Below are 21,737 nucleotides of genomic sequence, written 5' to 3'. Positions count from 1 at the left end.
GTATAAGAATCAGAAGCTAGACTAACACAGACATTTAAACATTAAATTAAAACGCCCCGAAGCTTGTATACATCCAAAGTCTTGCTAATAAAAAGTTGTAGAAAAGATAATTCCGCTACAAAGTTTGCAAGACCTTAAAGGGATTGATTGACCTCAAGAAACTAAAGGAATGACTCTAGAGAGTAAATTCAAGATATGCTAATTAACTTTTTCATTCCTTTCCGTTCCAGCAAGCTGCCTCCTTAAACCAAGATGCCCAACATTATAGAATCCAACATATTGCCCAACATATTTACATAGGGAAGTAGTGTAAATAATTCAATGTACACTTGTTCCGTAGTTGTATAAACCTATCTAAAGATAGGAGCCACAAAAAAAGATAGTGGAAGCAAAAGAAAAAGAGCAATAACTATGTGAGCAAGTATCCCTGAAGGAAAGAGGCTCAGTAATCCTATTTTTAGAGGAAAAGGCTCATCCAACAACGATAGTTGATCAAGCATATGAAAAGGAGGTTTATATAAGTTTCAAAGAAGGCCTGAAAATCGAATCCACTCAACTAATTACCTGAAAGAGAATGCGGAATAAGATAATTAATAACCAGCAAATAATTTTATCAACTTAATAGCAGAACTAGACTATCTTACAAATTTCATATTAATAATCTTGGACAAGGTAAACCTAAAATAAATTATGAAAAAAGCCAATGGGTTATTATATTCTAAGAGGATTTCTGTAGTTCAAAATTGACAATAATGTTTTTTTCCCAGTAGATATAAAGCATCTTATTGCTTCACTTCAATTTACCAAGTATTCAGTTAAAATTATTAACACGGGTAAACATTCACATCATCTTTTTCAGGAAACATATTCACTGCTTTAGCACTAAAATAGCAGACCACCACTTCAAAACTGCACCTACTATGCCATTTGGCAGACATTACTATGGCTTCGAGGTTCTAGGTTCAATTCATCCGAAAGCAAGGTTATCATATATTTTTAGGGGTGTCCTAAATGATTAGTTTTGGAACTATTATAAGACAGGAATTGTCATGCAGGGACAATAATTTAGGAACTGTTTTTCCAGGGAATAAAGAAGTTCCATAAAAACTTTTAAGGAAAACTTAGTTGTTATACCTATGAAATGAGAAATCTACTCACCTTGGCTTCATTAATGTCACAATGCAGAAACCACCAAGGACTTTTCTTTGACAGTAACCTGAATGCAAAAATACCTTGTGATAAAGTATAGAATATTACAAGAATCTCAAAGACTTCAGTTACTCAAACTACAAACACACCAACAAAAGCACTGCTTATCTAGAATTCCTGTAACAAATATGGATATCTGACAGTAAGCACCTCCAGACTCCAATTAAAACAACAACATTTATTGCTGAATCAATGGAAAATACCTCTCAGACCACAAACAAGGAACAATATACAGAGCATCAGAAGAATCTTGTCCAGGAAAAACATGGACCCACATACTTAAATCCATAAAATGCAGTTTTAGTTTGCATGCGAAAGGGAGGAAGATGGAAGATATCCATTACCTGATAATCCCAGCCATCATGCGTAATCCCATGAACAGGGTCAAGCCCAACCAAACACCAGGAAGACCAAGATGTCTAGGAGCAAAAAGCAGAAATCCCGATGATATTGCCCCCACCAGCATCTTTATGCAGAATTAAAAGAGGGATTTTACGTGGTGTAAATATATACTTGGTAAGCATTAATATCATAATGCACTACAAACTTACCATGGAGCGAGCTGCATAAGGGAAGTCTGAAACACCATAATGGAGGCCATCAAAGATAAAGGCAAGAGCATTTATTGGTTGACTGGCACTGACAAACTGCAGCAATTTTAAGTTTTGAACTTAGTTAATTAGCAATAACCACACTCTTCAGAAAATCAGTTAAAGATAAGAAAAATATGTTAAATCGACAATTTTAACGAAAGATTCCCCAAATGGTATAGAGACATACCAATACACCTGTACTAACCACAGCTAACACTTCAGCATCCTTGGTAAATAAAGTAGATAAAGAGCCAAAAGAAACACCTAATGCAGCTGCCAAAAACACACCAGCAAGTAGCCCTATCTGCAAATTATGGGTCCAATCCGATATTAAATTAGCGTAGAGCGTCTCACAACTTGCAGGATAAAAAAAGGAAGTACAAACCTTTAGCACATAGTGTGTAATTTCGGTTACTACCACGTAATCGCCTTTTGATAAATAACTAGCAATCAATGCCTGGAAACAAAGTAGGAATAGTTGCGTCAAATTGAGAAAAGCGTGATAAGATGTATGACAACTATAACTGGTCAAATCCAATAATATGTCATCTGATATATATTCTTCGAAAGCTTCGATAAGCACCCAAAGTTGTTGCCAAGTCGAACATGGTTTTTTTGCTAAACAAGAAAAAGAATAGAGGCAAGTACAGTGAAGCAACATACATGCACAAAAACAAGAAAGGTTCCGATATAGGAGATACATGAGAAGAAAGAAGTTACGAGGAGAATCAGAACCATATCAGACGGGATAAAATAATTTCATTTATATCCAATTTACCTGTGCAGATGCAGCCAGTGCATCTGTGAGGAGGGAGACAGCTAACCAAACTTGTAAGCATATTTGATGAGCAGCCATCGCTACAGCACCTTGACGGGCAGCCATTGATGTAGCAAGTGTCATTGTGAAAAGGACAGAAAGTGTTCTTCCAATGAGGAAACCACCTAAGGCAACACAAATACAAATTACAAAATCAGATGAACTCTTTAACTGCCATGAAAAATACACAGACATGAAATGCTACAAGCATGGAGAGATTGTTGTGGTACAAGCAAAAAGGCGAGTTTGTGTTTCAAATAGGACTAATCCTGGAATACCCATCTCAAGAATAAACACTCACCAGATTTTAAATAGCCACCAAATTGCAGCTCCCCAAATCGTGGCGGTAATAATATCACTCTCTGATTTAAATACCAGATCATAGAAAAGGCCACCAGGTATCTAGAAAAATCGAAGCACATAAGTAATTCATTCATATTAAGATATAGAGACTTGATAAAAAACTAATAGAGAGTGGACAAGAAAAGCAAACATGATTAGAACGAGCAATGAGAAGTACATACTGTGAAATGACAGTGGATATGGCAGCTCCGGATACACCCAAGCCGAAATGATACATAAGTAAGGGAAACAAAAATATAGCTATAAAGTTTCCAATGCCTGCACAAATTAATATGTAACATCAATACAAAGGTATGACTTTAGCTCCATTAACATATCAAGGAAGGACAAAAGAATCACACTGTTAATTCATAAAATTGCATTAACAAACAACTTTAAGGAGTGGAAACCTTATCTTTTTGACATCTGTCACGTAGGACACTTACATAAGATCCTTTTTCACTATCAAATTACTTTCTGTAACTATAAACATCGATTAGATAGTACTCCTTTCACAATCAAAAGAGCGACTAGATATGGGACTCGATAAGTTTCTCGTTGCATTAGATTTTACTCCCTCCGTTTATATCATATTGTCAAGAAAGATTAGCTCAGCCTGGACGATAATCCTGTTGGTTTTTATATAGCTCCTTTTGGAGATAAATTGGGTAGTCTATTTATCCTCTCAGTGAAGTAGTAGCACTCACTCCACTAATTGGTATAATTCCTGAAACTCAGGCATGCAGATTTCTTAAGAGAGAATAACCCCGACTTGCAGTGTTCACAAAAGAACCATACAATTTAACTAATAATGATCCAACTATCAACTTAAAAGATAAATAGGTACTCATAAACTGTCTGCTTCCCTATTCCTGCAAGAACCACCCTTAACTAGGGAAGCTTCTATGGACTGATACCTAGAAGCTGGAATATATATGTCAAAACTGCAAAAATCAAACCAGCAGAAAGAATCTTTGGCAAGCACTATTATCACTTGAACAGCAACGGATTCAAGACTTGCCTAAACAGAAGACTGGAGTCTTTGTATCCTTAAATCCACGGAATATGCCTTGAAGGGCCAAGGAAACTACAAATGCAGGAGCACCAAGAGCACGCAGAGAAAGGAATCTTTTTGCTGGAGCTCTCATAGGTGAAGTCTATAAACAAAACAGTTTTCTTAGTAAGAACTCATAGGAAAATCTTTATGTACGTACACATACAAAACTGTGCATTGAGGGGCTTGCATGCACTAGAAGATAATTGCAATGAAATATTTTATAACCCACAAGTAACTGTTTTCGCAGTTTCCTACCCCAAAACATTGCTTTAGAGGTCATCAGGAGTTTTTCTCCTCCAAACCATATGGGAATCTAGTTATGCTAAGAAGAAACCTGGTCTCTCTTTGTCAAGAATTACAACTGTTGTACTAACTAAGATTATCAAAATAACAAAAACAACTCAATTTGCGAATGTGAGTTCACTAAATGAAAAACTGAGACAACATTATTATGTTCCTTGATTAGGGAATTCAATATTATTGTTCACACTATCAGATTATTAGTAGACATCATCAAGTTGCACAGGTTGATATTGAAGTTGCAACCTAGCCTAATGATTGCATCTTCATTCTGCACCCAAGTGGTGTATAGTACAAATTTCATAAAGGTCTGCCCCTCATTTTGCTTCTGCTTTCCCTATTAAGGGCCCATACCTCCCGGAAAAAAATGAAAATAAAAAGACGTCACACAGACAAAAACAAACAAATACTGTTACTGAAAAATAACCATAAAGGTTATATCAGTTCTAGATTAGCCAGGATGAGGCGTTATAGAAGCATGTATCTAGAAATGGCCTCTCATGAGCCTTACTTTAACGCTTTTTTCCTTCTTCATGATACTATGTGTACTGATGCTCTGGATACATACTTCATAGAATGAAAGCAAGCACAAAAACAAAGAAACCCAGAGGGAAAACAGGGAAGGGACAAAATAAATTTGCCGTCATACAGATGATATGCCCATCAAACCAAGAAGTAGTTCAGATCCCAAAGCCAAAGCCAAAGCTTCAATGATGCCAATGCCAACTGCTAAAAATAATGCTGTAGACACAGAAGAAAACTGATGCCTTTCTGCTACCCCTATGGGAAGTCTACCATTGGTGCCTTCTGCCTCCTCTGCACAACATAAAGATAAATGTGTGTGATAAAAGTCAGAGCACGAATCATAAAGCACTTAGTAGGACCCTCAACTCTAGGTCAGTTGAATGCCTAAGCAATTACAATGCAAGGAATGACAACAAAATAATACAACATCTACCTGACATGTAAACTTTGGTCGCATTCTTGGCAATGTCTTCAGCCACAAAAGATGTAGCAACACTAAGTAGAGGAACATTAAATAGCTTTGAAATGATGTTAAAAACTGATATGGAGACACCCGCTGAAGCTAACTCCACTGAACCTGTAAAACAAAAACAATTCTTAAGTTCCACGAGAGTAACAGTAAACATAGAGAAACCAACACTTCCTCCACCCCATCATGGTATCCCTCAAAAAGGAAAATTGGAAGAAACCAAAAGACCCAAGTCCAGTGAAAACTGGACATAGTGAAGAAAATCAAATTCCTTTTAAAGAACACTGAGAGGGAACAAAGACATTAAAAGAAAACTCTATCCCACCCCGTCCCATCAAGAAAGGAAAAGAGAAGGAAAGATGATTTCGACTGATATACATTACCTGAACTCAGATAATACACTACAAAAATATTAAAAGTACTCTAAGTAGGAAAACAGCAAAGAAAACATTATTTTCTTCTACTCCACAAGATGAAGGATGGCATGCATTTTAACAGTATAGAGACTAAAGTACATCTGAAAGCCACAATAGATAGTTAAGATATATATGTGAAATCGATTCAAACACAATGCATTATGCAGGACCATGACAACTAGCTAGACAAACTACTGATCCCAATATGTTGAACTACCACCATCAACTCCAGCTACCAGAATTAAGGCTCATTGCTAACATAAGATCCTCAAATATCAGGCTCTACTAAAAGGTAGTCCCCCCCCCACCCCACCCCACCCCCCCACCCCACCCACAACAATAGGAGGTTGTTTATACCAATTCATCTGTGATCTCAGGAGATTGTAAAATTCAATTAAATAAGCATAAGTTCCAAAAACGCTTAATGTGTAAAATTTCCACCTTACCCAGGCGCCCAATATAAGCAGTCTCCATTAATTGTACCAAAGGGTCAATGGCCTGTCCAGCAATTGCTGGTAAAGACAGCATCACAAGCTCACGCCTGACCTCGGAAGATCGAGATGAACTTGTAGGAGCCTCTGTTGAGTCACTTTCGACATTTTCTGTTATGGGAACAGTCTCATTCAACTCACTGAAAGTGACAAAAGGAAGGGGGAAAAGAAACCTAGATCAGCAAAGGGATGTGGAGGGTAAAATATTCATACTTGTCACAATATTTGCCAGTACAACCAAAATTAAACAAAAAAACTATGATCGTGACGTCACCAAAACGATGAGGAGTAGCAACTTGATCTGACTTGAAAATTATCGAAAAGGCAAATTAGTAATGCAGCCACTTTGCCAAGAATTAATTTATAACCTAAATATGTATTGTAGCTAGCCATAAAATCTACAAAGGCAATTAATATGCTAAACATCTGTTTATAGAAAAGACTCTAAAACCCCTCCCTCCCACCTCTTGCCCCACCCCGTGGCAGACAAACATAAAAAAATGGATGTAGTCCACATTATGGCCTATTCAAAGTTTAGAATACGTACTAGATTCAGTTAAGATCTCTAAGTTTCATCAACGAACCTAACCTCTGCAATAGTTACATTTAGGGGGGAAAAACTGTGTATGGCCAGTTATCCCATTGGTGCACCAAAAATGTGAAAGCTACTTTTGGAATTAGTAATTGGAGAGCTATCAGATCTCTTTGGCCCAATTTCATCATCCACTGTGGCTTCAATATTGGTGATGGCAGTAGAATTTCTTTCTGGCATGACAATTGGATTGGGCACGGTCCTCTCAAAGATTTATTTCCTGACTTACACAACTTACTATCCAGTTCTGAAGCAACAATTGGGGAGATGTGGGGTCAGCAGGGGTGGAACTTCAATCCCAGAAGGTCTCTAAATGACTAGGAAATGGACAGAGTAGCTGAGCTATTGAGGCATTTGGAGTTATTTCAGGGCACAACAACTACAACAGACTCTTTGATATGGAAGGGGACTAGCAAGAAGACAATCACAGTCAAATCAGCTTACACCTTACTATCGGGAAACAATCACAGGGAGACAACAATTGGCCTTGGAAACAAATTTGGAAAACCAAGGCTCCTTCAAAGTGGTATGCTTTTCATGGTTAGTTGCTAAGCAGGCCTGTCTAACTCATGAGAACCTAATGAAAAGAGGATTTCAACTGAGCTCCAGATGCTATCTGTGCTCTACAGATTCAGAAAGCAATAGCCATTTGTTTCTGCACTGTAGAGTTACTTCCCAGTTGTGGCAACTTTTTCTCAGCATGATTGGACTTAGGTGGACTATGCCAAAAACCACAACAGATTTACTGAGATACTGGCATAATCAGGAGGGCAGTGTAAGGCAAAAAACCTGGTGGAATTTGATCCCAGTGTGCATATGGTGGATAGTTTGGAAGGAAAGGAATGCCAGGTGTTTTGAAGACAGAAGCAGTCCTATTCAGAAGTTAAAGATGAACTGTATCTTGTTGTTTCATTTTTGGTGTAAAGAAAATTATGTGAATGATGAAGAATCGATTTTAGACATCATAGAATCCTTGTAAGAAGAACAAGGATAGGTTTTTGCTTCTTTTGGAATCTGTAAATGGTTACCAGCACAACCTTTGTGCTGGGTTTCTTTTTTTATAATACATAACTGTTACCTTTGTCAAAAAAAAAACTGTGTATGCACAGAGAGAAGAAATGTGAGAGCTGCATAACTCCAATGTTTTATTTAGATGCTAGAGTTCCCAAACCCAGGCAATTAAGCCAAACAACTCACTGTCCTTGCCCATTCTAGGAGAGCCTTCTACTACTTGAGATACCAAAGTTCACAAAAGTACAAAGATCTTGGACAGGTAATAACCTGTTATAACACTGCAAATATTTTCATGCGGCATGAATGGAAAGCCCAAAGCTAGATATATTGGTAATATGAAAGTTTAATAAGATGTAACAAAGTGCACTTCTGTTAGTGCTGCGACACATCATCAGGGGAAGCACCGAGTTCTCTTTTCCGAGCAGCCCACTTCAATGTCAAGAAGCTTTGTAAAGCATCAACTATTTCACACTATTAACAATGTAATTGGCAGAGACTACTAAGATACTCATTTGCAAGAATCTACCTCAGGAAAATATCTAGTTGAGATTTTTTTTTCAAATTCTAACTAGCATCTTAATTAGACAATACTTAATAGTCACAGAAACGCGCGCTCTGAGTTAGACACAGATATTCAAGAAGTGACCCCGACAAGGGATTCAGTGAAAGACAACTTATAAATGCACACAACAATGGGGAATGACTGCTAATACGACCAATACCTAAATTCTGCCTATCATCAGGAAAAAGCTAGAATGCAGAAAACTGAAGTGAGACCAGGGTCTTACAAAACTTCTCCGATCGAGCTTGTAAGATAATCATTTCCCTTTACAGCAGTAGTATCCCGTGAATCAGAAGCTTCTGCACCACTCTCTGAACTGAGCTTATTACGGAACCTTAAAAATTTCCGCGTCCTTGGGCAAATGACAGGTGGAGTTAAAAAACGTTTGCTTCTTTCAATAGATAATGAACAATTGTTGCTACCATAAACATATCCCAAGCTATTCTGACTGACTCTTGAAAAGGAATTACGACCCCGATGCGAATATCTTAACGAGCAGATTTTGGATATTTCCTCTTTCACTTCCAATTCAGCAAACCCATTATATATCGCCTTACTAGTCAATTGTGCAGCTGTCATTTTTATCACTTAGCCTCCCTCACTTCACTATCAATGTCAATGAATCTGATAATCATACAGAAATTTAAGAATGAATAAGCAACTGGAGAGAGAAATACATAGAAGGGGGGAGGGGGCACTTTAACTTGGAAAATTGAGAAAAACATTGTTAAGTGTTCAATCCTAAAACATGCACTATCTTTTTGTTGGCTTTTCCTTTCTTTCCAATCAGGAAACTTATGAAGAACCTTATAACCTAACAACAGTAACAGAATAAGAAGGAAAAAACAGGTTGATATGCAAGGACAGGACAAATGGTACAGTTTTCAGAACATTGAAAAACAGCTGATACCTGAAGCTCTAAGCCCCTAAAGCGTAAAATTCTAAGCAAGATGTTAACTTTTACTTTTCTTTTTGATGACTTGCAAATTAGGATGATATCCATCACAAAAATGTAGGGTGGCAACTTTTTTCTTTCTTTGTGATAATTAAAAACTATGATGATTTCTTCAGTAAAATGCAAAAGGGTATTTTTTTTGTCCCCTTAAATTCAGTAATCAGAAGAAACAGAGAAACAAAAGGCGAACCGAACCCTCAACAAAAACTCGTACTAATTCTTATTCTACCACCCCCAGCTATGCCCATACTCCATAATAAAAGCTAGACGGCAGTATGAAGAAAGAGTCGAGTGTGAGTGGAATAGTAAGTAGCGAAAGGGGGAATTACTTCCGATATGGTTAAGGCAGTAACAAACAGAAAAAGTAGTAGTAAAGGTGAAATTAATTACTGATAGCTGGTGCGTCGGCGGGCGGTTGCGAGATGGGGTGCCGCCGGAAAACGAGGCAATGAAGGCGGGTACCGTAGCACACGTGGCACAGAAGAAGAAGAAGAAGAAAAGAAGCAGCAGAGGCGGCAAAATCAAGTTTGCCTAGGTACTAGGTAGCCATAATATTCCCCTACCGCTTTCTAACTGCCTTGTCGATATGACGGGAAACCTCTTACGAAACCTCGTATAAGTAAAAATACACTCGAGAGCAAAGGAATAAACTGATTTATTATTCAAACTTTAAATTTATGTACATAATGAATCGAAAATTTCTCTATTTATAGAAGAAAGAAAGCAGTTGCGAGACTTTTCAGGAAGCAACTGCAAGATTTTTCTTTAACTAAGCTGTCTGTATGAGCTGCTTGCAACCTACCTGTTTAATAAGAAGCTGCTGCAAATCATTTCATTGAGCTGTTTGCAACCTGCCTGCATCAGTTTCTTATAGATAAACTTTAAAATAGATAATCTTTTTCAGGAAGATTATCTATAGCAAAGTAATAAATGAACATCCACAATATAATTATTTTCATAACACTCCCCCTTGGATATTCATTAAAAGGTATTGTGCCTCGTTAAAACCTTACTCGAAAAAAACCCTATGGGAAAAAATCCTAGTGAAGGAAAAAGAGTACACATATTTAGTAATACGCATTATAAGGAAAACCTTGTGGAAAAAAAACTTAGTAATGAAAAAAGAGCACATCGCATATTTTACTCCTCCCGATAAAAATTTTGTTTCAAATATTTGAGTCTCCGCATTCCAATGTTGTATACCATATTCTCAAAAGTTGAAGTTGGTAAAGATTTAGTGAATAAATCTGCCACATTGTCACTTGAACGGATCTGTTGCACATCAATGTCACCATTTTTCTAAAGATCGTGTGTGTAGAATAATTTGGGTGAAATGTGCTTCCTTCTATCTCCTTTTATAAATCCTCCCTTCAATTGGGCTATGCATGTAGCATTGTCTTCGTATAAGATTGTAGGTCTTTTCTCACATTCCAAACTATATTTTTATCAAATAAAATGAATTATTGATCTTAACCATACGCATTCCCTACTTGCTTCATGAATAGCAATTATTTCAGCATGATTTGAAGAAGTAGCAACAATAGATTGCTTTGTGGAGCGCCATGATATGATAGTACCTCCACATGTAAACACGTACCCGGTTTGAGATCTAGCTTTATGGGGATCAGATAAATAACTTGCATCTGCATAACCAACAAGATCTGCACTACCTTTGTTAGAATAAAATAAACTCATATCAAGAGTTCCCTTTAAATATCGCAATATATGCTTAATCTCGTTCCAATGTCTCCGTGTAGGAGAACAACTATATCTTGCAAGTAAATTAACAGAAAATATTATGTCAGGCCTTATAGCATTAGCAAGATACATTAGTGTACCAATTGCACTGAGATAGGGTACTTCGGGACCAAGGAGTTCCTCATCCTCTTCTGGAGGTCGGAACAAATCTGTATTCACTTCAAGTGATCGAACAACCATTGGTGTACTTAATGGGTGCGCTTTGTCCATGTAAAAGCGTTTTAAGACCCTTTCTGTATAGGCAGATTGATGAATAAAGATCCCGTCTGCTAAATGTTCAATTTGCAGACCAAGACAAAGTTTTGTCTTTCCAAGATCTTTCATCTCAAATTCTTTCTTAAGATATTCAATTGTCTTTTGGAGCTCTTTTGTAGTTCCAACAAGATTTATGTCATCAACATAAACAGCGAGTATAACAAATTCTGAAGCCATTTTCTTTATAAAAATATATGGACAAATAACATTTATGTAACCCTCTTTCAGCAAATATTCACTGAGGCGATTATACCACATGCGCCCAGATTGCTTTAAATAGTACAAAGATCTTTGTAATCTGATTGAGTACATTTTCCGAGATTTTGAATATGCTTCAGGCATTTTAAATCCTTCAGGGATTTTCATGTAAATTTCATTATCAAGTGACCCGTACAGATAAGTTGTAACCACATCCATTAGATGTATTTCAAGCCTTTCAGGTAAGGCTAAACTAATGAGATATCGAAATATTATGGCATCCATAACTGGTAAATATGTTTCTTCATAATAGACTCCAGGTCGTTGTGAGAATCATTGTGCAACAAGGCGAGCCTTGTATCTTTCAACTTCATTTTTATCATTCCTTTTTCGCACAAAAACTCATTTATGACCAACTGCTTTATACCAGCAGGTGTTTGGACTACTGGTCCAAAGACCTCTCTTTTAGCAAGTGACTTCAATTCCAATTGAATTGACTCTTACTATTTTGGCCAATCGGATCTTTGTCGACATTCTTCGACAGATCGGGGTTCAAGATTCTCACTATCTTGTATAATGTTAAGTGCAATATTATATGCAAAAATATTATCCACAACTATTTCAGATCGATTTATTTAAATGAATCCCATCACCAGTAGAACTTATTAAAAGTTCCTCACGCACTTGAGTCTCGGGTTCATTGATTTTTTCAGAAACCTCAGAACTAATCAGATCTTGGGTCTCTTCAAGAGATCCCTTCATAATAACATTTTGATCATTTATCGATTTTCTTTTTCTAGGATTTCGATCCTTAGAAACCAAAGGTCTACCACGCTTCAGGCGTGCTTTAGGTTCACTAGCTCTCATTCTAGTAGATGGTCCTGCTGAGACATCAATTCGGATAGGCACATTCTCTGCAGGGATATGCGACTTAGTTATCCTTTTCAAATCAGCAAATGCGTCTGGCATTTGATTTGCTATATTTTATAAATGGATGATCTTCTGGACCTCCTGATTACATATAGGGATACGTGGATCAAAGTGAGATAATGATGAAACTTTTCACATAATTTCTCTTTTGATTTCCTTTTTCTCTCCCCCTAATCGTGGGAAATTTATTTCATCAAATCGACAATCTGCAAATCGAGCAGTAAATAAATCTCCCGTTAATGGTTCAAGATAGCGAATAATAGAGGATGATTCAAACCCAATATATATTCCTAACCTTCTTTGGGGGGGATCTTACTGCGTTGTGGTGGTGCTACTGGCACGTATACAATACATCCAAAATTTTATAGATGGACAATATTTATTTCATGACCAAAAACTAATTGTGACAGAGAATATTTATTATAATGTGCTGGTCTGAGACGGATAAGTGATGATGCGTGCAAGATAGCATGGCCCCAAACAGTAGTGAAAAAATTTGTTTTCATAAGTAGTGGTCTTGCTATCAATTGCAGTCGTTTAATAAATGACTTTGCAAAGCCATTTTGAGTATGAACATAAGCTACAGGATGTTCAACTTTTATTCCAACTGATAGACAGTAATTATCAAAAGCTTGAGATGAGAATTCTCCAGCATTATCAAGGCGAATAGCCTTTATAGAATAATCTGAGAATTGTGCCCTTAATCGAATTATTTGGGCTAATAACTTTGCAAACGCCAGGTTGCGAGATGATAGTAGGCACACATGAGACCATATTGAAGATGCATCTATTAGGACCATAAAATATCTAAACAATCCACTTGGTGGGTGAATATGTCCACATATATCCCCATGTATACGTTCTAAAAAGGCAGGGGACTCAATGTCAACCTTCATTAGTGATGGTCTAGTGATCATTTTGCCTTGATAACAAGCATCACAAGAAAATTCATCATTTGTAAGAATCTTCAGGTTCTTTAATGGATGCCCATTTGAACTTTTAGTAATTTGTCTCATCATTATTGATCCAGGATGGCCCAAACGGCCATGCAAAGCACAAAAGAATTTGAATCAGTAAACTTCTGGTTTATGATAGAGTGTGCTTCAACTGTACTAATCTTTGAATAGTATAAGCCAGAAGATAAAATTGGTAACTTTTCTATAATGCATTTTTGGCCAGAAATATTCTTTGTAATATAAAGATATTCCACGTTCATTTCATCTATTGTCTCAACATGATACCCATTTCAGCGGATATCTATAAAACTCAGCAAGTTTCTTCGGGACTTGGAGGAGAATAATGTATTATCTATAATAAGTTTTGTTCCCTTAGACAGAAATACAATAGCTCTTCCGGAGCCTTCAATCAAACTTATATTACCAGAAATTATAGAAATATTTGCTTTTTCCTTATGCAAATAAGAAAAGTATTTCTGATCTTTGAATATAGCATGAGTTGTTCCACTATCAATTACACAAATATCTTCATGATTGGTCTTTGATCCAAACATAATTTGAGGATTATTCATATTCTTCAAAATGATATAAACAAAATAAATATGATAGTAAACATTATTATCAAAGCGTAACTTTTATTTATGTACAACAATTACATAACCATACTATCTACTACAAACAACAAAAATTAAAATATTTATATTTTTACAGATTCACTACCGATCACATGACTTGTTTCTCCTTCTGGGAGTGCAAAATAATCAGCTACATCCAAATGCATGAAGTCTAAATTATCTTCAGAAATAAAATTTGTTTCAGCATTTTTCTCTGTCTTCTTCAGGGAGGCTTGATACAGCTCTACCAGGTGCTTTGGCGTACAACATGTACGTGACCAGTGCCCTTTTCCTCCACATCTATAGCATGCATTTTCTGGCTTTGCTGCTTGCACCGCTTTATGCTTTTGTTCCTTCCTTTTCCACTGCTGGTTGTGAGGAGGGTTCTTTGGTGTATTGTTATTACCACGATTAGAGTTTCCTCCCCGACCACGGCGATGACCACGACTGGGTCCACGTCCTCTTCCACGCTTAGCTTGGTGGAAGTTTGTCTCATTCAATTCAGGGAATAGACAAGAACCAGTAGGTCGGTTTTCATGGGTTTTCACTAATAGCCCATTATGTTGCTCGGCTACAAAAAGATGTGAGATAAGTTCAGAATACTTTTTGAATCTCATCTCTCGTTATTGCTGTTGTATGAGCATATTCGAGGCATGAAAAGTGGTGAAAGTTTTCTCCAACATATCATGATCAGTAATATTATCACCACATAGTTTCAATTGAGAAATAATTCTGAACATAGCAGAATTATACTCACTGATAGATTTAAAATCTTGTAGCCTTAGATGAGTCCAATCATAACGTGCCTGTGGAAGAACGACCATCTTCAGGTGGTCATATCTATCTTTCAAATTATTCCACAGTATGACTGGATCTTTAACAGTAAGATATTTCATTTTCAAGCCCTCATCAAGGTGATGGTGTGGGAATATCATTGCTTTGGCACGATCTTGGTTTGATGCCTAATTTTTATCTTTGATGGTGTCTGCCAGACCCATCACATCAAGATGAATTTCGGCATCAAGCACCCAAGACATGTAGCTTTTGCCCGATATATCCAGGACTACAAACTCAAGTTTAGAAAAGATTTGACATTATTTAGAAAAAGAAAGTTCGTACCTCTGATACTTTCAAAGTATTTTCTCGAGATGGTAGAGTCTCGTGCTGATAACGGAAGCAGCTGCGAGGCTTTTCAGGAAGCAGCTGCAAGGCTTTTCTTTAGATGCTTGTAAGCTGTCTGTATGAGCTGCTTGCAACCTGCATGTTTAATAAGAAGTTGCTGCAAATAATTTCATTGAGCTGCTTGCAACCTGCCTGCATCAACTGCTTGTAGATAAACTTCAACTGAATACTAAATGGATAATCTTCTTCAGGAAGATTATCTATAGCGGAGTAATAAATAAACATCCACAATATAATTATTTTCATAAAATCTCTCATTTTTTGAGTACTTTTTTCCAGGTGTTTGATAAACATATAGTGGACTATAATGTATGATATATTAGTGTTTTGGTGATATAAAAATAGGTAACATTAGTGATATGTAATATAAGTGGAGAAATGTATGAACGAAAATTACTTTCATATGCAAGTGATGAGTAATTAATTGTTCTCTCCCTTTTGACCGAAATTATTTTCCTTGTAAAAAGATTTTCAATGACAAAAAAACTTAAATATACTGAAAAAGATTTCAGCAAAAGAAATATATTTCTTCATTCCAAAATATTTTCAAAAAACACAACTGTTACTAGTATCATAATATCACTCTCTTCGATTAGTTTAATTTCACAGGTTAAATACTTTTTTCCTATTATTATTGATCAAATAGCAGGTAAAAGTTTAATACATTGAGTTCAGCTCTGAAATACGGGAATTACAAGGAGTGTTGCCCTCTTCTTTTTTCTTTTTCCCCCAATAACATAGAAAGAAAACCCACGCATTCATTTGTAGTTTCCTCAAACAAAAGGTATGTTAAAAATATTGCTATCTAAATATGGATATACTAAGTAATTTTCATTTTATATTTCCACCAAACTCATTTAGTTGATTTTTCCTCTTTTTGGTGAAAATAAAAGTGAGTTACTATCTAATTGTGTTTTGAAAAAAATTCAAGAAGACACGTATATGCCACACAACGATTTACTTCGATAATAAGAAATTGTTTCCTACTACGGTCTATCGAATCATTTTGAAACAACAAAGACAAATCTTAGAGTTTGGAAAGTCACTAGAAATTGAATTTGGGTGCAGTTGGATGTAATTACACAGTTGTCATGTTTGTCTGGCCAACTAATTACTTGGTCCATAAAATTGGATGTAATTAGAGGGGTGCAATTACATTCTCCAATTCTCAAGGGGAGGTGATAATTGACGGTAATTACACTGTGTAATTACAAGGTTGCTTTTTAATTTTTTTTCTTTTTATTTTTATTTTAATTTATTTTCTTTATAACTTTTTATTTCTATTATTATATTTTTCTTATTTTATTTTTACTTTAAAATTTCTTTTGAAATGTTAAAATATGGAGTATATTTTTTTACATTATTTATCTTTTATTTTTCTACCTTCACTTCTTGTGATTTCATGTAATTGCTTATATTAATTTCTTATTTGTTTTATTATTCTCTCTGATTCGAGGGTCTTCCGGAAACAGTTTCTCTACCTACGGGGTAGGGGTAAGGTCTGCGTACACTCTACCCTCCCCAGCCCACTAGTGAATTTCTACTGGGTTGATGTTGTTATTTGTTTTATTATTCTAGTTTTTGAAACTACACCTCTTAATATTAGAAATAATTAGTCATTAATAAATTTGGCATATAATGAGTGATGCAATTAAAATATAATTTCGTTGTTGAATGTGATTATAAACTTACTATATTCCTTAATCTTAAAGTTAGGTTGGAATTTGTCATTTGTTAAAATATTTTTTTTGGGGGGGGGGGGGGGATTTTGAAATTGTATTATATTCTTGGTTCCAATTTATTTCTTTTAGTAGCATTGGCTCACATTGCATGTTGTTCATTTTTTATTAGAATTGATAGATTAATTTTGTCAAATATTTGAATAATATTATGATATTATATTTATAAATATGAATTTATTTTGTCAAATATGAGTTAATACATATATTTATTATATTAACTTTTAAGTTTTAATAATTACTTCATTTAAAATTTAATCAAACTGTGTAGTTATACTAGTGCAACAAAATGACAAATTTAACGGTTAAAATCCAGAAGACAGACAAAATGACAGCAGAAGAACCATGTCTAAAGTAGGGAGAAGAGAAAGGTTTGTCTAAATAATGTCTACTAGAGAAGAACTACTTATGTTCGTGGAAGAACTGAAGATTTGTCCCCAGCAGCATAAATGCTAGTACTATAAGCTAAAAAAAACTACACCCTTTCACAGACATCACCATGTAGAGTCTCCTATAAACCGGGGAGTTATCTCAAATAAGAAGCAGATAGCAACGCCAGATGGATAGCAACCAGGATGATATTCCACCTCCATGTCCCTGACCTCGTATAAGAAGCAGTATTGGCTGTACAAACGACAAAAGCATTTCTCAGTTTAGCGCATAAGTGTTATTATGAACCAAATTTTAGTTTGTCATGGGCAGTTCAGAAACTGTATAAACTCACCAGGACAAGTGAACTGAGTGCTTGTGGTAAAAATGGTCTGGTTGCTGTATCCAGCATAAGCACAAGCTGTGGAATTACAATCTGAAGACGTGGCATTCCCAATGCTAACGCTATCCAGACCTTGGCACTGCATAGAGGGGCATGATTTCCAAAGAGAGGACTTTATCTGAGATGGTTGGCATTGCAAGCTGAGCAAGCAGGTTGGGAAAAAGGACGTATGATGCAACAAGATTAGATCACTGGGAGTCGAAGTGTAAAAAGAAGTGAAAAATCAACATCATCAGTTCAGCAACTTACGTCCAGTTGCTTGCAGCATCACACTTGCATGCTACACAATTGGCAGCAGTGAAGACATATGTGTCATTTGGGACGAGCAAAGGATAGTCCAGTGAGGTATTGCTCACCATTGATTGGCAAGCTGCAAATCAAACACTTCAACATCATGGTAATCATGGTATAGGCCAAAGGAGTAAAAAAAAAAAAATAAAGAGTGAAAACACTTGAAAATATACACACAACCACACAATTTTGAAATCGACCAATTTGGATTTGCAAATCAGAAAGGAAGTAGATTTATACCTGACTCTACTCTTGGAGAAAAGTGCAATTTTCATTTCGCTATTATAACTTATAAGTACCTTATTTACATTATTTTCCCTCTATTATGCAACCTTGCATATCTAACATTCAATTGGTCAGATATTGCTGAATTTATTTATCTTAACCAGAACTACCTAACCCTGTGTGACCAATGTGTGCCATTTTCAAATGAGCATGTTGAAAATTAGTAGTTTCAATACACAAGCACTTCCGTGAAAACTATCTAATTCTGCTTAAAAGAAGGGTACTCATCTTGTAATACACACTGACTAAATGAGCCGGTATATCATAGCTTCAATCTGAAAGAGGGGTCGACTTATGTGACTTATTGTCTTATGATACTCTTATTGGAACATCCGTGATTTGGTTAAGCTTACGGCTCGACAGAGTCATGATTTGCTTGTTGAGAACATGTTTCAACAAGACGTGCTATTAGTCCGCTATGCAGCAGCACCCAGCCAGAAAAAATTCCAAAATATGGTTAATGAATGATATAAAAAACTAGCACTAGCAATCTTGATAATCAATCTTCTCTTATCATTTTGTCGTGGTCTTCTATCCATGCATAGGTATCTTCTTTTGAACTCAGTTATTCTGCTTTTCAAGGCATGATGATTACTTAAGTATAGGAAAACAAGCATCTTCAAAACTAATAAAAGCACAAACTAGTTTATTCCATCATTCAGAAAATACTTGATGATTCATTAGGCATATGCTTCTAAGAATATGGGCCATGTGAAATGTCAGTCAGATCTTCCAGATCAGAAACACTCCTGTGACACCAGCCCACAATGTTCTTGAACTCCAGAGTCCAGGAGTATCTATAGCCTAGGGACTAAAAGGATGACTAAGCTGTGTTGCTACTACATATGTCAATCCAACATTACGAGTTGGTCAGAGTTTACGGGAATACAAGGCAGTGACTAGTGAGAAATCGCAATAAACATTAGCCAACATATGCAACGACAACCACAGAACTTAAAGCAAACCTCCAAAGTGAAAAGTACGTTTATGATTTTGCTTATTCTTTTATCCCCATATCAACAGACAGCAAAATCAATACAAATAAAATAGAAGAACATGCATCTCCCAATTAGATTTGGCAATAAATGCTAAATAGCACAGTAGCAATATACTTGGAAAAAAAAATATTGCACTTTGAAAATCAAATGAAGCTTATCTCAGTTGTTGAAAACACGTTAAATATGTCTTTACCTTTCTTCAGCAAACTGACTCTCAGGTAAAAAGTTCTTACTTTCTTCAACTCTCTCAAATTAATAAAAGTGGGGCTCAGGAAATGAAAAGGCAAATCAATAGCAGTAAAAAAGGAGTACCTTTAAGGGGAACATCAAGAACAGAGCCAGCTATAAGTTCTTTAGGATCTGATAAACCGTTTAATTTCAAAAGTGTATCCTGGGAAACATTGTACTGCTGAGCAATGTCATCGACGGTGTTGCCGGTGGCCACCAAGCGACCATAATGAACAACCTTTTCACCGTCAACGTCATCGCAGCTGCAAGGCAGTGGGACCCACAGCTTATCTCCGGGTTGTATCACATTCGGGTCGGTTATATTGTTAACCGTCTGGAGTTCCTGAACGGTAAATAAACCGGCGAAGATATCCAAAGCGATGTGTGTAAGGAAGTCGCCGGAGACGACGGTGTAAGTGGGTCGCTTGTTGGATATTCCGGTACCGTTTCTACAGAGACAAGGAAAGGGGATTTTGATGGTTTGATTAGCAGGGAGTTTTTGATCAGCAGGGGTGTCGACAGGGAGATTGTTAACGCCGAGGAGGGAACGGAGGTTCTTGACGTGGAACAGTTTTTTAACGGCGTTATAGGTGGTGGCGTTGGGTAAAGTGTAGTCAATAATGGCGTCACAGGTTCCGCCGGAACGGCAAGTGAAGGAAGCTGTTGCCGGAGATGAAACAATGAGCAGCCAAACAAGGCATAACAGGGAAGCAAGTGTAATAGTTAGCCTAGAAGAAGAAACCATTTTTCCTGTGTTGTGTGTATTCTCTGTCACTGAGGAAGCTTAACTTGGAAAAAGGGAAAGAGGAAAAGCAAGAAATGAACTGTTCTGTGAGTTACAGAGTATGTATGTATGTGTAATTAGTGGGCGTTACAGGTATGACTAGTAGAGAGAGGTTTGGGTGTATTATAGTTGCGTGGGGGTGGGGATAGAAATTAATGAGGAGCTAATACTAAGGAATAGGAGGGTCTGAAATCTGAATATGAGAAAACGAAAAAGGAAACAGTTTACTGCACAACGAATGAACAAAGAATGGGGAGAGTGAAAGTGAAAGGAGTGCGAATAGTGTAGACTTCATTCTCTTAAAAAGTTATTAGGTTTATGGAAATTGGGAAAATACTATAGATTAGTTATTTTAAAAAAAATCTTAAGTAATTTATTTTTCAAGAATACTTTTTTTGGATTGGGTCAAAAGAGACGCTTATGTGTTTAACACATTAATTAATAATATATTAGTAACAAATAAGTTCAGCACAAATTCATTTTTCTTTATGAAAAATTGAATATGGAACCACACCAGTAAATTTGGTTCAAATCATAAATTTATTTTAAAAAATTTATTAATATATAAATTATTAATTTAAAATAAAATAACTATCATCCGAAACACATCAGTTTGAAATCTAGGCTCCGCATCGGCGCACGTCCACAGATTACTTGAAGAAGACTGGATTCTACTCCGATCCTTTGGATGAGGAAAAGCCAGACCCAATAACCTAACTTTCTTTATACTGTAATATATTTAGAATTTTACATTTCACATCTTAATCTTTACACTAGTTAGAAGTTATATTTCTCCTCAAGAAATACATTTCTAATCAAATAACAGATTTATATTTATAATATAGTAGAAGCAACTTTCACTTGGTCATGGTCATCATCATTCAAGGGCAGGCACATTGATAAATTATGTAGAGTGAAGCTGAATAGTTTCTATTTATCCACATAACGTCTTACCCTATCCTTTCCTTATGAATAAGCGTCATAATAATTAGGTACAACGTACATTTCATTTATACTTAGCGTATTCTTTGTTTTGATCCGTTTAGAAAAATATAGCAATATATCTTTTGAAATAGCAACTTCATTCCGATCAATTCAAATTTAGTGTGTCATCATTTCATAACTTTCTCTACTTCACAATTCCAACTATTGTTTCAGTTATTGTCAATCTAAATTATTCGAATAACCATCATTTCATAGACTATTTAAAGTCAACTAAAATGAGAGAAGAAATTATCAAATACCCAAAAACCGTGGAACATAATAAAATGTAACGTAAGTGAACAAAATGGGAAAGAGGGAATATCAACCAAGCCCACCACCCTTGAACATAGGATAATAAAACTGCATTGAATTCCTTCTTTAATAGTGACAGAGAGTGGGACATTATGTATTCTAAATTCGA

General features: G+C 36.0%; 2 protein-coding genes across 2 annotated transcripts; both read right to left on the bottom strand.

Annotated features, from left to right (window-relative positions):
* Positions 1-17: 17 nt before the first annotated feature.
* LOC107780510 (protein DETOXIFICATION 45, chloroplastic) lies at positions 18-9,930 on the bottom strand. The gene is made up of 15 exons (XM_075238157.1): positions 9,733-9,930; positions 8,614-9,011; positions 6,175-6,359; positions 5,277-5,420; positions 4,968-5,134; positions 3,983-4,118; positions 3,144-3,240; positions 2,921-3,021; positions 2,581-2,744; positions 2,188-2,259; positions 1,990-2,106; positions 1,761-1,856; positions 1,554-1,675; positions 1,159-1,216; positions 18-564 (listed from the first exon to the last, which is right to left on the bottom strand). Exons 2-15 carry the CDS (start codon positions 8,964-8,966, stop codon positions 553-555), a joined length of 1,824 nt encoding a protein of 607 aa, XP_075094258.1. The 5' UTR covers positions 8,967-9,011; positions 9,733-9,930; the 3' UTR covers positions 18-552.
* Positions 9,931-17,254: 7,324 nt separating this feature from the next.
* Positions 17,255-20,580, bottom strand: LOC107826649 (lysM domain-containing GPI-anchored protein 2). Its single transcript, XM_016653652.2, is given in 5 exon segments — positions 17,255-17,534; positions 17,537-17,598; positions 17,699-17,886; positions 17,996-18,116; positions 19,633-20,580. Coding segments are annotated over 5 exon segments (1,098 nt in total). The 5' UTR covers positions 20,294-20,580; the 3' UTR covers positions 17,255-17,468.
* Positions 20,581-21,737: the final 1,157 nt, after the last annotated feature.

This window comes from Nicotiana tabacum, chromosome 19 (genome assembly GCF_000715075.1).
Source record: "Nicotiana tabacum cultivar K326 chromosome 19, ASM71507v2, whole genome shotgun sequence".
In the NCBI taxonomy this organism is placed as follows: domain Eukaryota; kingdom Viridiplantae; phylum Streptophyta; class Magnoliopsida; order Solanales; family Solanaceae; genus Nicotiana; species Nicotiana tabacum.
This window is presented reverse-complemented; position numbering and strand designations above follow the sequence as displayed.